The sequence below is a fragment of the Gymnoscopelus braueri genome (genome assembly GCF_963280865.1).
Source record: "Gymnoscopelus braueri genome assembly, chromosome: 1".
Lineage (NCBI taxonomy): Eukaryota > Metazoa > Chordata > Actinopteri > Myctophiformes > Myctophidae > Gymnoscopelus > Gymnoscopelus braueri.
In genome coordinates, this window is record NC_137603.1 from 24,832,072 (window position 1) to 24,847,262 (window position 15,191).

General features: G+C 39.7%; 1 protein-coding gene across 1 annotated transcript in view; it reads left to right on the forward strand.

The window, feature by feature from the left end:
- The window catches only part of LOC308088096 (trace amine-associated receptor 13c), a gene marked incomplete at both ends in the record, with an annotated part of 13,612 nt that extends 4,014 nt beyond the window's left edge, over nt 1-9,598 (forward strand). Inside the window, 3 exons of the mRNA XM_080432447.1 lie at nt 6,594-6,754; nt 7,220-7,415; nt 8,658-9,598. Coding sequence (XP_080288573.1) covers nt 6,594-6,754; nt 7,220-7,415; nt 8,658-9,598 — 1,298 coding nt within the window. The remainder of the gene's footprint in view (nt 1-6,593; nt 6,755-7,219; nt 7,416-8,657) is intronic.
- Nucleotides 9,599-15,191: the final 5,593 nt, after the last annotated feature.

Here is a 15,191-nt window from a genome sequence, read left to right on the forward strand (position 1 = left end):
ACATTGGCCAAATTGTCAAATAATGTAAGAAAGAGGCAAACATTTTGAAAATAGCTGATCTACAAGCTCACAACGCTTGTAGATCTGCTATTTTCACGATATTTATCTGTGGAACCGAGTCATTGAATGCCTCAACTCTAACATTCCAAGTGCTTGTCAGGGTGGGGTCCCCCAGTTCACATATGATTATTTTGAGGGGTCGAGGCCTGAAAAAACTTTTGGTACTCGGCCCTGCTGTTATTTAAGTAACTTAAAGTAACCTAAAGTGTATAGTTTCACTGGGAAATATTTTCATAACTATCATACAATTCGATTGTGACAAAGCAGAGGCCATTGTTGCTTGTCGTTTGAATAATACAATGCCTCTAATGCCTCTCTTCCTCTCGTCCTTGAATGTGTGTGTTACCTCAGGCATCGCTACAGGGGAGACTTACTATCTGTACTCTATGGGAACATTCCTCTGTTGTATACCTGTTCAACCAATGAAAACAAACCAGGGCTATAATACAGACTCATTCTACAAGGATTCTCAGCACAGTTCTTAGGATATGTGACTGTAATACTGCTTTAAAATAATAATAATAATAATAATAATAATAATAATAATAATAGTAATAATAATAATAATGATAATAATAATAATAATATTAATAATAACAACAATAATAATAATAGGTAAATCCTTTCATACAAACGAAAAATAAATAAAATGCTTTTTAATAAAAGACGAAAAAAAGAAAAACAGTTAAAAAATGTAAGTACATATCAACAATACAATGAAGTGGAGAATAGGCCTTACAATTGTGAGAAATTGTACTATAGCATGACTGAGTGTCATGCTATAGTAGTCTCTATAGCATGTGTCTTTTAAAATGGCTAAAGAATTCCTTTAACCTTTGTATGAGGTGCTCCATAATTTGGGAACATAAATGAAACAATCTGCATCTCCAGTTTTCTTTTGGGTAGGGATGGGTTATGCTTCTGGACACACAATGCACATACTTCTGGATTCTGGAGGACAAAGTGAGCCAGTGAGTCCAGCTAAGAGCAGAGTGACATGTTCACTCTGTCTTCTGAATAGAGATTGATTCATTCTGCTTCGTACAATGAAGCATAATTGCAATGGACTTCTTAGGAAGAATAGGAAATCTAGGGCTTCTACTTGAAAAAATATTCAAATGTTTCACTTTTTTTCTAGATTCTTTTGAAAATATGTGAGCTTATTCATCTTGCAAAATCTGGCAACACGGGCCAATTGTGTTCATGTAGACGCTCGACAAAGCCAGATGCACAGCGGTGGATTGGAACCCCTAGTCTCTGCAGTGGCTGGCAAAATCAATTTTGCCTTTTAGATCTCAGATTTTATTTAACTTTGATGTGCCTCAAGGGCGCAGAGGGCAATTTTGAACTGAGGGGGGTAAAATTTTTATTCACACTATAACTTAAACCCAGAATAGCACATTTAAAGCGTAATGAAACACTTGTTTCCAATGTGGTCCTCATCCTATAGCTGCACTCTTGATTTTATGTTTATCAAACTTCTTCGCAGAGGGAGTTTAATCGCCGATAACGCAAAAAATAATCGAACCTTCTCAGAAGGTAATCCTGTAACTAACGGAATACTTTTAATGGCGGTAATCCTGTAACGTAACAAGTTACTTTTAAAAGTAACGTTACCCAACACTGGGTTCGACTAATATAGCACGATTTGTTTTATATATCGTCTTTATGACAAATATAGAAGGCTACAGTGCCTTAAAGAGTTATTCAGGGTCATTAAGTAATTGAAATGGAAAGCAGTTATAGAAACAGTCATCATTTCTCCACACTTGACTGCAGTGCTGCACCTGATTATTCCCGCGTGTCATAATGAATAAACCTGTTCTCGACCCACGGCTTCTCAAAAAGGTTGTACCTAAATAAATCATAGACTATTCCTGTCTAAATTTAACCATTTAGCCGTGTTGACTTACTCATGGCTGTATTGTAATGCAAGCCTACACCCTAGCCTAGTCTCTAGTGAGCTCATTAAATTCAGCCCTATAGTCATCTACTGTATTCGCACATTCATATTGGGATCAGATATGACAAAGAAATTACAATTTATAATTTAGGCATTTAGCAGATGCTCTTTATCCAGAGCGGCTTACAGTAAGCAAGATAAACACATATTGTAATGTTTTATTTTAGATTTTTATCCCACGATTTTGTAACCCATTCTTTCACCCAGTGCCAATTGCCTATGTAATCCTGGGCGCTACTCTCCCTCTGCCAGCCTAGGGAGAGCCCAGAACTGAGCTCATGCCTCCTTCAATGCATGAGGAATGAACAGACCGCTTCTTATCACCTGACAGGGGGGAGTTTCCCTTGTAGGACGTAGGGCGTGGAAGGAACACGTTATTCCAACCAGTTCCTTTCCCCTCCATCAGGCGCCCCGGCTGACCAGGGGGAGGCAGTAGTAGAGACCAAGGATTACTGCGTGTTTTTGTGAGGGTACCTACCCTGGGGGACACTGCAGAGAGAACATGCAAACTCCACACAGAAAGGCCCTTTCACCAACCCCACCTAGGGTATGGGCACTGATGACGTGGAGGAGAGGACACGCCCCCAGCGCCCCTGGCGGGAATCAAACCCAGGACCTTCTTAGCTGTGTACATATATACATTTTATTTTGTATCTCACTATATATTTTATATCTTCATTATTCTGTATTCAAATATATTTTCTCTGTGCACTGCTTACAATTCCCATGGTGATTTATTATCGCTTATCTTTTCATTTTTGTTTTGCATAATGACCTAGCTGAATTTAATTTCTCTCGGAAGACTGACATTCATTCATTCAGAAAGACCACTATGTGTGTCATCACAGGCTATGCATGAGCAATACTTGCTTAGCCTGAAACCAATAAATCCCTCGGTCAAGCTGATGTCATTCAAATATAAACCAACACACTGGTCTGGACATTAGGCACCTTCTAAAGAATGCTTTCATTATGCCTCTGCTTATTAAGTAAATGATAAAACTGAGGTCTGATGATAAAATATGTTGTTTTATTGTTCAAGTTTCACGGATGTGGTTTAATCGTGTGAATTGTGATCTAAATTCTGAGGGAGAAAACATTTTAGCAAGAATCGTGCAGCCCTATTCCTAATGTCCATTTTTGTTCTCACTTGTTTCCTTGAATGTGTGAACCCTCATTTTCTCTGGCTGAGTGAACAGCACAGTATGCATGATTGAAGGATCAATGTGTTCTGTTGTCAACTGAGAGAGACTAGTGTTCAGCGTGGGCATTGACAACATGGAGATACTGTACTCCCAACAGTCTCATAGCACTTGGACAGAATGTAACAAGAAGACAAAGATTCACTGGCACCCTCTCGGAGGGAGTGTGATTACATTTTTGCCTTCCTCTCTTTCTGGGCTGATGCAACGATATTGCATCATTATTCACTTGCCTTGTGTCCGAACCCATGAGTCACAGCTGCATGACTACATAGTACTCAGTTCACTGTATGTGAACTGAGCCTAAAAACACCTACTGTAACAATAATAATAATAATTTAATTCCCAAAACCTGTGTCTGTCTGATTGTCAGTCTGTGTATCGGTCCTGGGTATAACTCGGGCACCGTCCGATCGGTCAACTTCAAACTTGGCGCGTGTCTCAGATGACCCGAGGATGTGTTGTGAGTGGAAGAGTGGAAATTCAGTCAGACTGGCGGTGGTTGTCCAGAACCAAAAATTCAAGTGTGGCACAGTGGTAAAATAGCTGCCCACCACCACGGAATCTGGGGGTTTGAATCCACCGTGATGCATCAGACTTTGTCCAGTGTCTATACGAACACAATTGGCCTGTGTTCGGGGGGGGGGGGGGGGGGGGGGGGGTTTGATAATTGTTGTCTCCGCCAGGCCGAAAGGCATGGCGAGAGAGTATGTTTTCGCCCCTGTCCGTCCGAGGCCAATTCAGAACCTCTGCCCCAATTTTTTCACATGGGCCTGTAATAGCGCCACCAGGAGGCCAATTTGTGCAAAACCATTTTTTTTATATTACTCCTACAGATTTTATCCAAACGTCATGCAAATCGGTACACAGTATCTCTATAGTCATGTGATCAACACGAATCTGTTCGATTTCCCATATTCCATCCTCATTGCCTATGGTTGGCTTCCAAAGTTTGCAGGATTGGTCCGTTTTGAACAAAAAGCCTCAAACTATGCACGCAGCTTGCGATTTCCGTGAATTTCACACGCACATTCCCACTGGGCCAAGGAAGAAATGCCACCCTTTTCACATTGGCCTGTTATAGCGCCACCAGCAGGTCTAATTTAGCAAAACACATTTTTGGAACAAAATGCCTCAAATCATGAATGCAGTGTCTGATTGCCGTGAAAGACCTAACAATAAATGGCACCCTTTTCACATTGGCCTATTATAGCGCCACCAGGAGGCCAGAATAACGTACCTGACCTGGCGGAGACCTGTTCTCCGAGGAGCACTTTTTCTATTTTTACTGCATGTTATCCTACGGGCTGGGGTGGCACCTGTCAGCAGGGAGTGTTGGGCAGGAGGATTAGGACGGAGGCTCTATACGTCCTCCCGGTGGGGGCTCCTCACCGGCAGGCGAGTCAGTAGGCTACAACAGCAGTGACGACACAAAGAAATGTGGGGAGGAAATGATTGGCATAATGACTATGTTCTGCACGCAGAACTGCAAATCCATCCTCTGCACATCCGCACGATACCCACTCATTATCACTCATTACCTGCCCACTATACCAAGACATCAGAGACACATACTTCCCACAGATTACATACACTCAAAGTTAGTTTAAAAACATGACCAATGACAAAAAACTCCCATACCTACTGAGAGAAACAATGTGCGAACACAGCAAGATTTGAGAACTGTTGCGATAAAAGAAGGTTAGCCAATGGAATACAACCACCCTAAGGACTACTAGCCATTGAGTTTCCCACACTATCTGTACCAAGAAGACCTAGACCTACTGCACATATAAACAGAGCTGCTACCTTTAAACACATTTGAAATCTGAGGCTTTTTTTGTATACTATATATATTAAGATGCCCGTCTTAGCGGCTGGAATTAGTACAGAAGCCTGAAGTTGGTTCAACCAAACAGGTGTATTTATTCACCATATAACATACAAAAACACAAAAGACAAAACAGGAGCTCCAACACAGGTGACATGCCTGGCTTTCTTCTTACCACCATTGTTACTGGCAGCTTTTTATACTCAGCTGGAGGCAATTAGTGTGGACTCCACCATGTCAAGTGGTAGATTAATGAATAATACAAATACATAAATACATATCATTAACCCTCACAAAATATATTAAAACTCCCTGGACTACACCACTAATGATTCTACTACAACATTACACTACAACAATATCCTTAGCAACTCTAAACACACATTACAGCCCCCCCCCTCTGCCATCCTGACTTATTGGTCCAGCCCAATTACACTGGAAGCTAGCAGCAACAGGTACATGTTTAGTTTTCAATCCTCACTCAACAATACAAATTGCACTTCTCAATATATTGCACTTATTATATGTAAAGTGCCAATGTGCTGTGCAAAAATATAAAGTGTCAATGCTGTGCAAATAATCATTATGTCAATCAGGTTATAATGTGCAAAACGTGGGTAACAGAGGACCTCAACGGGTCACCTCTTACAACTATTTAAATAATGTTGAGAACAAATGCTGCCAATTGTCCCAAAGTGACTGCAAAAGATTGCTGCTATTTGTTTCAAAAAGCTTTAAACCCTTAATGTATATAACGACGCAATGTGACATAGCTCTGTTTAAGACAATGCTGTACCCCCTCCAACTGTATATACTTTCCCATATTCTTAAACTGTTTTTTATTATATTTTGACACTTGCTTTGGCAATGTAAACGTATGTTTTCTCATGCTAATAAAGCTCCTTTGAATTGAAATGAATGGACTAAATAGGGGAGAAATGGGGGGAAAAGAAAAACAATTAAGAAAATCCAAAAATATCTGTATTTGTTGATGGCCCCATCGGCTTCACGGATCGGCCAACATTTGCATCCCGTTTGTGACGCTTTATAAGTGGTAGTGTGTACAACAGAACTTTTGTTTACAGAGCAAGAGTTGATCAACTTAATATCTCGTTAAATCCAGTGTTTTTGCTGTGTGAAATGTTATGCTGGACAGTGCATAAATGCATGAAATCGTCCAACAGGGACACGTGAGTGATGTGAGTGAGGTGTCGGGCACCATCTGTGTCCCTTTTGTACAAATGTCACATGACTATGACATACTATGGTAATGGCTGTGCTGGGTACTCTGACAATGGATACAACAAGTACTCTGACAATAACTATAAACCGCATGAACATAAATTGCATAAATATTGTCAGTAGTTGTTATTTAATAGGTGATGATTTACACAGCAGGCAAACAAGAACCCATTGCTCTGAGAGTAGGTGTAAAAAATGCCTACCTAAGCATGCAGTTAAGTGGCATTTGGATTATTGTATTATGGTAATAGGTGAATGCACTGCATCTCCATATTATGCTTTTATGTCGTAATAGGATTATCTAACAGCCCAGGCGGCGGTTTCCAGGACCCTCAGGCTCTCCTAAGAGACCTTGCCACCCACCCTGCCAGGGAGAGACAACAATCCTGGGTCATGATGACTTCCCTGTTTACTAACATCAGCATTTCAGGAAGCACCACACTTCTGCAGGACAAGGTTATTATATATAGTTTTTATTATTATTTCGTTTTGACTTTTGTTTTCAATTTCAGTTTAGTTTTGATTAGTTTCTAAAGCGGGTTTGCTCATTTAGTTTATTATTATTATTATTTTGTTTAAATGCTTAGTTTTAGTTTTAGCGTTAGTTTTATTAATCAGGGTAGAGATTCAACAAGGTCAGAAAAAAAGTCAAAAATAGCCGATCAGCGAGGCGTTGTGAGTTTGTAGATCAGCTATTTTTGCTACTTTTGAAAGACTAAAACTAAGGATATTTTCTCTCACACTGTCTGTGAGTTAGTTTAAGTTAGTTTTGTAAACAAACAATACAGTTTTAGTCAGTTTTTTTGTTTTGTTTTGTGTAAAGCCTCGTTTTTGGTTTCAGTAACCTAAAATGTTTTGTCAATTCCAGTTTTCGTTACTTCCTTAGCTTTAGTTAACTAAATTATAATTACCCTGCTGCAGGATACCACAGAACTGCTTCCATCTGCCCAGTCACTGGCTCCTCTCTGCAACGTGTGTTGCTGTGGCGTTGTCAGTCGTACCCTGGCAGTGGTGGTCATGGCCGGCCTGGCCTTCGCCATTGTGGTGGGAAATGTGATCACCCTGACGGTCTTCATGCAAACAAGGCAATCCCACACACCACAGGGATACCTGAAAGGTAAACAATCTAACGCCATTAATTCAATGCTCACTATAACAGTGATTCTCAACCTTTTTAATTTAAAGGGTTCCTAATTTAATATGCATTAGGTCACAGACCTAATACCACAGATTTGATACAATTTTTATTTTAATCTCTGGGACCCCAATCTACACTGTATAATGTAGTGTTAATTTAACTCTGAGAGTGTACAAATGAAACCAAATGGACCCGTAAAGGTCTATTTGATTCTATTTGCTGCTCTCTGAGTTACAGACCCTTAAGGGTCCATTTGGACCCTGTGACTAGACGTTGAGAAAGTATACCATTTCTGTCTAGTCGCTCTGTGTCTCAGAGGAGGGCTGTGGACAGCTCAAAATTCTATTCTGATGACATCGACATCGTCACTTATGGAAACTGAAGCCTTTCTCTTCCTACATTCTACAGTAAAGTTGCACAGTAAAAATATAGTGGCCACGGATGTTGAATCAGTAAAAATACAAAAAAATCTAGCCTTAAATCTTTGCTGATGGTGTCATCAGCAGGTACATTTCTGAGATATCCACACACTCCACAGCCCACCTGAGTTCAGAGTGAGCAGGTAGAAATGGAGCATTACTCTATGGCATTACTAGTGAAGACCAATATAAGGTTGAAGGTTTGAATTGACTCTGTCTTTTCAATATGACACTCCACTGCATTCTCTGTAATCAAGCTGAAATAACATGACGTGTGCCGTGAAAATGAACATTTATACATAATTAATGCTCATGAGTCATGACCTTTAATGAGCTGATGGGATCAAATCTGACATTTTCTCTAATCATTATGGATTCAAAGAGAGGATTAGCACCACATATGTAGAGACATGAAAGCTTTCTTGAAGTTGTTTAATATACTTTTGAGATGTTCCGTTTTTTCAGAACACTATACACTTTTAACCACTTAAACCCTACAGTATATACTTAGTTGACCAGATTCCCCCAGAGCGCTATACGCCAGGCTCCTTTCCATCTCTCCACAGAAATCTCTTCACTGAAAATAGCCGATCTACAAGTCGCACTGCGACACGCTGTGAAGTGAACTTGTAGTCCTGTTATTTTCGTTGATGGTTCAGCGCAGTATAGGGCCGCTAGTAAGGGTTCAAGTGGTTAATTCCACAATTAATTTAATGTGTGAATGAACATAAATAGTTTTGGGGGCTGATACATCTCTCTCTCTCTCTCTCTCTCTCTTGCCACTCTCCCACTTTCTTCACAGTATCCCTGGCCATAGCGGACATGATGGTGGGGGTTGTTGTGGTGCCATTCTCTGTCTACACCGAGGTCACCCTGATGGTCACCAGCGCCCCTCCAGTTTGGTACCAGAGCAGATATACTGCCTCCCCCTCCTCATTTGGAGGGTTAGTGGGCCCTTGGCAGCCCTGCATGCTTATCGGCCTAGTATTTGCCGGCTGCACCTTCGTCTCCATCATCACCATCTTCCTCATGACGGTGGAGCGATGTGTCGCAATCATGCGGCCGCTCCACAAGGACACCTTGGTGACGCGGAGACGGACTTTACACCTCATACTTCTGTCCTGGGCTGCGAGCTTCCTGTTGGCTCTGGCGCCACTCATTTTCAGCAACAGCTTTACTCTGGAATATAACGAATGCAGCCGTATGTGCAACTACGCCCCACTGTGGTTCGGAGGGCAACTACCATCCGACACCAACATTATGCTGCTGTTCCCCGCCTTTGACTTCACGCTGCTGGGTGGGACGTTGGCTGTCAACATCTTGTCTTTCACCAGCATCCAACGCTACTCCCGCCAACGTAAGCTTCTCTCAGAGAGAAGTTTTGTTGATGGAGGGGGAGAAGGAGGTGGTCCTCAAAGGCCTTCCTTTTCAGACATTAAAGCAGCCAAAACAATTGGCATTCTAACGTTTGCCTTCACAGCGTCCTTCTCCCCTATCGCGGTGTTTGTGGTGGGGAACGTGGTAGGATACACCTGGTGTAACTTTTCCTTCTTTGCCTTCTGGATCCTGACAGGAAACAGCTGCTGTAATGTCATCATTTACAGTGTCAGGGACCAGCGCTTTAGGAAGGGCGTGACCCAGCTCTTCCAGAGGGAACAGTCCCCCCGGCCTAAAGAGAAGTTCAAGTCACACAGTCACACACATTTAGTATCTGGTAAAATGACTTCTTGCACCTTGACTTGACTTCTTGTGAGTTTCCTTGTGTTCAATTACAGTATAAGGGGTGTTGGCTGAGTTTAAAAAACACATCATAAAGAAATGTAATAATGTGGATGAAAAAGTATTTAAGTTACAGTTCATAGCATATACTAGCGTTTATATCTGTCAGTGAGCTGTTACTGTGATCCTATGCCCTTAATGATATCATATCAAGGAGCATATGAACTGTATAAAATATCCGTCAGCTGCATTGTATTATGTGTCAGACACAATGTAAATTTTTGCACCAATTCATTGTTCCCAAAAGTGTGTGTGTGTGTGTGTGTGTGTGTGTGTGTGTGTGTGTGTGTGTGTGTGTGTGTGTGTGTGTGTGTGTGTGTGTGTGTGTGTGTGTGTGTGTGTGTGTGTGTGTGTGTGTGTGTGTGTGCGGGGGGGGGGGGGGGGGGGGTTGCCATAGTTTAACTTTTCATGGTTTTATTATAATGTAGTGGCTTTAATTTTGTAATTGAATGTTTTTTTTTTGGGGGGGGGGGGGTTTTAGTTAAAGATTTAGTTAAAAGGATCCCTGGCTAATGATGTCATTTGCCCATGTGTGGTCTAGCCCTATGGAATTTATGGAATGCATGTGCAAAAAAAACATATTTAGAATATTGATTTGATGCTCATATTAACCTTAGGAAGTATTAAGTGTTTTTTTTATTTTCACATGCATTCCACAAATTCCATAGGGCCGGCTAGATAACACATGGGCAAATAACATCATCAACTTGCGACGGGCATTTCCCCTATTGAGTGAAAGATGGACTATTTCTAAAATAAATACAATATCTAAGGTGCTTTTAATTTGACATTTTAGTTATAGAAGACAATTATAATCTATTAATGCATATTTGGCTTATTAGCCAGGGATCCTTTTAAAAAAAATTTGACCATAGTATATATTTACCAGGTAATGACATTGCTTTATGAATTGATATAAGGTAATTTTTTTTATCATCACACAGACACAGTTCTGTGGAGTTCTGTATAGATGGTACAGTTTGACATGATGAATTAATCTTGCAGTGACTTAAGAGCATTTCACTACATAAATTGACTAACATTTCCATTCACATCTAGATTACGTAGTAATTCCCATTGATATGATAGTAAATTGTGATGTGTAAAATACCCATTTTATGTACCATAAGTGCCCATTAAAATCCATTCAAGTATTGAAGGAACACTAACATACTGCAACCCAACAACCTATCAGAGAAGAGTCTCAAATGTATATTGTACACAAGGTTAAAATTATAGTTTTGCATTTGTCATTAGTTTTTTTTTGTATTTCCTTTTGAGTTTTTTAAACTTGTTGTGAGCGCAATAAACGTGCCACAATGCATTTTGAGCTTGTAAATCTGCTATTTTTGAAGATTTTTTTGACAAAGAAGACTAAAACTAAGGACATTTACAACAGATTTTAGTAAAGCCTTGTTTTCATTTTTAGTTCAGTTAATTAAAATATCTGACCACTTCTAGTTTTCGTTATTTGGTAAGCTTTAGTCTGATTGTACATGCCAACAACAAACTCCTCATGACCACACAGTTTGAAATCTCTCATAATTTGTGTATAGAAATAACTGGCTATTCCTTGCTGATGTTGAAACACTGTAAATAATTAATATTCACTGCTGCATAATTCATAATGATGATGACATCAGAATTGTAAATAAATGTATTTGGAAACATTTGATTTCATTTAATAATTCAAATAATGTCATAAGTTAAGTGAGTGTAATGCATTCCGACCGATTTAGCTGTCTTTTAGACATCTCAGATGTTCACCATTTGTTTCGTAGAATGTCCTTCACTGGGATGTTATGTATTATGTGAGGGATGGAACTGCTTCCCAGTATGTTAATCTGCAGCTGGTAGGCACAACCACAAAACATAAGGACGTAACTTTAAAGCCGGAAGACAGAAAGAGGACTTTATTAAAGCAATATTACATGAGAGGGTGTGTCAGGAACAAGGCTGGCAGAGCCTCGTTCAGAGCCTCGTTCCTGGCAGTGAACTAACACATGGTTCCCAACACTCGGGTCCGAGTTAGTTAAGGCGCGTACCACATATTGCAGAGTCGCAGGTTAGATTCCCGAACCTCTCTCCCTGTTTCCTGTCAATTTCCACTATAGGGAACGGGCGTAGTGACGTCAGATGATTTGCCATTAACTCCGCCCACTTTCGATGCCATCTTGGTAGGTGACCAGTTTGACGCGCTGCAACGTCAGCCATGTAGTCCTATGCTTCTTGTCTAGCAAGCAGCAAGTATCCTGCGACCAGTGGAGTGTAGACAGTGGAGTGTTCATTATCTTCCATCTCTCTTCTATCTCTAACTTGTTTGTCACTCTAATTTAGCAATGGGACGATGATCGGTGCTGCGTTGTCGGATGCAAAAGTGTTCAGACGTTGGAGTTAAAATGTACACAATTCCAACTTGGAAGCAAAAGTACTGCGATCAGATGTCGGAGATCTCAAATAAATGTTGTATGGCTTGGGTGTCAGCTGATGAAATAACAACCTTCAACAACATTCCCAAACACATATAAGCTCTCTACCTGTGCTCAAACAAGCATGACAGCACAAATATCAAGCTAAAAATATAAACATCTGTTGTGCTGATCAGACCAGAGTTTGACCATTCGTGGTGGAAAAAGTACTCAAATGTTTTACTTAAGTAAAAGTATCGATACTGCAATGTAGAAATACTCTGTTACAAGTAAAAGTATGGTAATCAAAATTTACTTCAGTAAAAGTACAAAAGTATTGGCATCAAAATATGCATAAAGTACCAAAAGTAAAAATACTCATTATGTAGAATGTCCCATTTCACAAGGTATCCTATGTACTGTATAAATGTATAAAAATCTTTTGAAAATAGCAGATCTACAGCAACTTGTGAGCTTGCAGATCGGCTATTTTCAAATAATTAAAGTTTAAATAGGGCTGAAGTGGTGAATGTATGTTTTGTTTATAATAATTCAAATCTACAAAGTAACTAGTAAGTCTCAATGTTGACAGTTACTGACCAAACAAGATGGCGACCGGAACTACGTCATTCTGGGCTCGACTCCTCCCTAAGCCCGTTCCCTAAAGAGACACACGGAGGACTACAAATTCACACCCACAATTGAGACAGCGCACCCACTCGAGGTCCGGGAGAACGATGTACTGCAGCTGTCAATGCAATCCCTATATGATAGGCATCGTAAAATACCGTGATTTCACTGGTTGACTACTGAGGCTGTAGCGATTTGTTTTGGACAATTATCCAAACAGCATCTTGCAAGACTAATTGTATATTAATACTAACCTGGAGAATTCACTAAGTAGTTGAAAATGTCGGGTTATGTCACTCTTCCATTTAGTTGGGCTATTTCCCAAACTACATTCAGGCAAGTTAATACAACAACAGTAAACCCACACGTTTTCATTTTTCATGTACCGTCGGAGCTCCATGGTAGGTAGAAAATTAATATAAGCATGACATGTTGAAAAATATAGACATGAACAAAGTCAAAGATTGGGATGAGAATTCCCCTCTTCGACGTCGGTGCTCGGCGCTCGTAAAGACAGTGATGTCACTGAAATGCGACTACTTGTCTGTCTGCCGTCTCCCCTCTGCTGTGTTAACATTATGGGTAACCCATTCAAGTGGCAATTTGACTATTTGACCAAACTATTGAGAAAACAAGAAGATATGTTGACAAAGACACTCCATACATTTGGAAACATACTTTTATTAAAATCTATATCGTCTCCAGTTCATGTAGGATTATTTTAAAAGTAGGCTAACTCTCATATCCTCTCATAGGGATTGCATTGACAGCTGCAGTACATCGTTCTCCCGGACCTCGAGTGGGTGCACTCAATTGTGGGTGTGAATTTGTAGGGTAAGTTGACCCACCCCCTTTTTCTAGAAAACTGTGTTGTCATGTGACCTTAAAGGGATACTTCACTCTCGGGCCGGGGACACATTTAAAAAAAATATTAAAAATAAATGAAAAAAGTTATGGAAAATTCATGGCCCCCTCACACATTAGTAGGACACTGCGTGTCGTGAGGGGGCCATGAATTTTCCATAACTTTTTTCATTTATTTTTAATATTTTTTTTAAATGTGTCCCCGGCCCGAGAGTGAAGTATCCCTTTAACTCTAGTAAACATCCATAATTTACACCTGGCTGTGAAGTTGGGGGTCACATGGGGAAAGTAGAAATGACTGAGGAAGAAAGACTGTTGTATCAAAGCAAATCGTCTAGCCCAGTGTCTAAAAATGTATACATGTTGGTGATTTGCCAATGGATAAAACCATGTGAATAATTACATATTATTCTAGCCAATTTTGTCTAAAATGGTGGCTGTGGGGCTAAATTAACCAAATACTCCGGGGTAAATTGAGCCAATCATCCAAATATTAATCATTATTCAGTATATTTCTTTGCTACTCAAATTATGCTGAATGACCTTTCATTTGGATGAATACATCATTTAAGAGAAGTTTTCAATATCGTATTAACAATTGCAAATATCAAAAGGTTCTGAATAACAAACTTTATTTAATTGGTTTTATAATATTTAAATAATCATTAAGAAAATAAATAAGACTATTTGCAAAAGGGAAATGTGTTAATACATTATTTTTGATATGTGAATACATTATTTGTTCAACTTACCCCTAACCAGGGGCAATTTGAGCCACAGGGCCACTTTTTTTCGTAAGTCATATTTTTATGGCCCTTTGCCAGATGCTTACTCATAATTTCAATTGATAGAAGACATCCTGAAATAAGGGTAGATGTTTAGATTTTACTGCTATATCATTTTGCCTTGCTTCCAGGACAACTTAAGAGAAAAGTGGCTCATCTTACTCCGTTCTCCCCTACTATCCGAATAAAGGCAATCATATCTTTAGAAACACCCGGGAGGAAGTGAACTAAGAAAAGGGAGGAGCCAGCTGAGTTCCAGTTTTTTTCCCTTTTTTTCTGAGTTCCTGATTTATTTATTTTTTACCGAATGGGTTCCCAGATTGACCAGATAGTAACAAAGGGAAAGGGACATTATGAATTAACCACTTAAGCCCTATTTCAAATGAATTGAAATAGCAGATCTACAAGCTCACAAAGTGTCTAGATTAAGTGAAATACAGTGAAACTTAGGCCTGCTAAATTCGCATTTTAATACCATTAACATTACCGGCACTCTTTTCTATTTCATTTAGCCAACCCTCCTCCATCCAATATCCTTGCCATTTTGTGCAAAATTATTTGAGGGTGTTTTATGAAAGTAACATAAAGGCAATGCGTTAACTTGGTATAGAAAGTTATTGTAAAATAATTTATTTTTTAAATGAAAGAAATAAGTAATATGTAATATTACTATATTATTATATTTTGAAAATATCTTCCCCATCACTGCTTACTACAGCCGGGGGATAAGAGAGTATGATTCTTCCAAGGAACTTAAAAAGTAATAGTCTCTGTTGGGCCGATAGTGAACATTTGTAGGCTATAGTCAGTGCACTTACTTGGTGAGGCTTAGTCTGGTTCTCTACATTAGAGGTGTATTCTCATATGGGA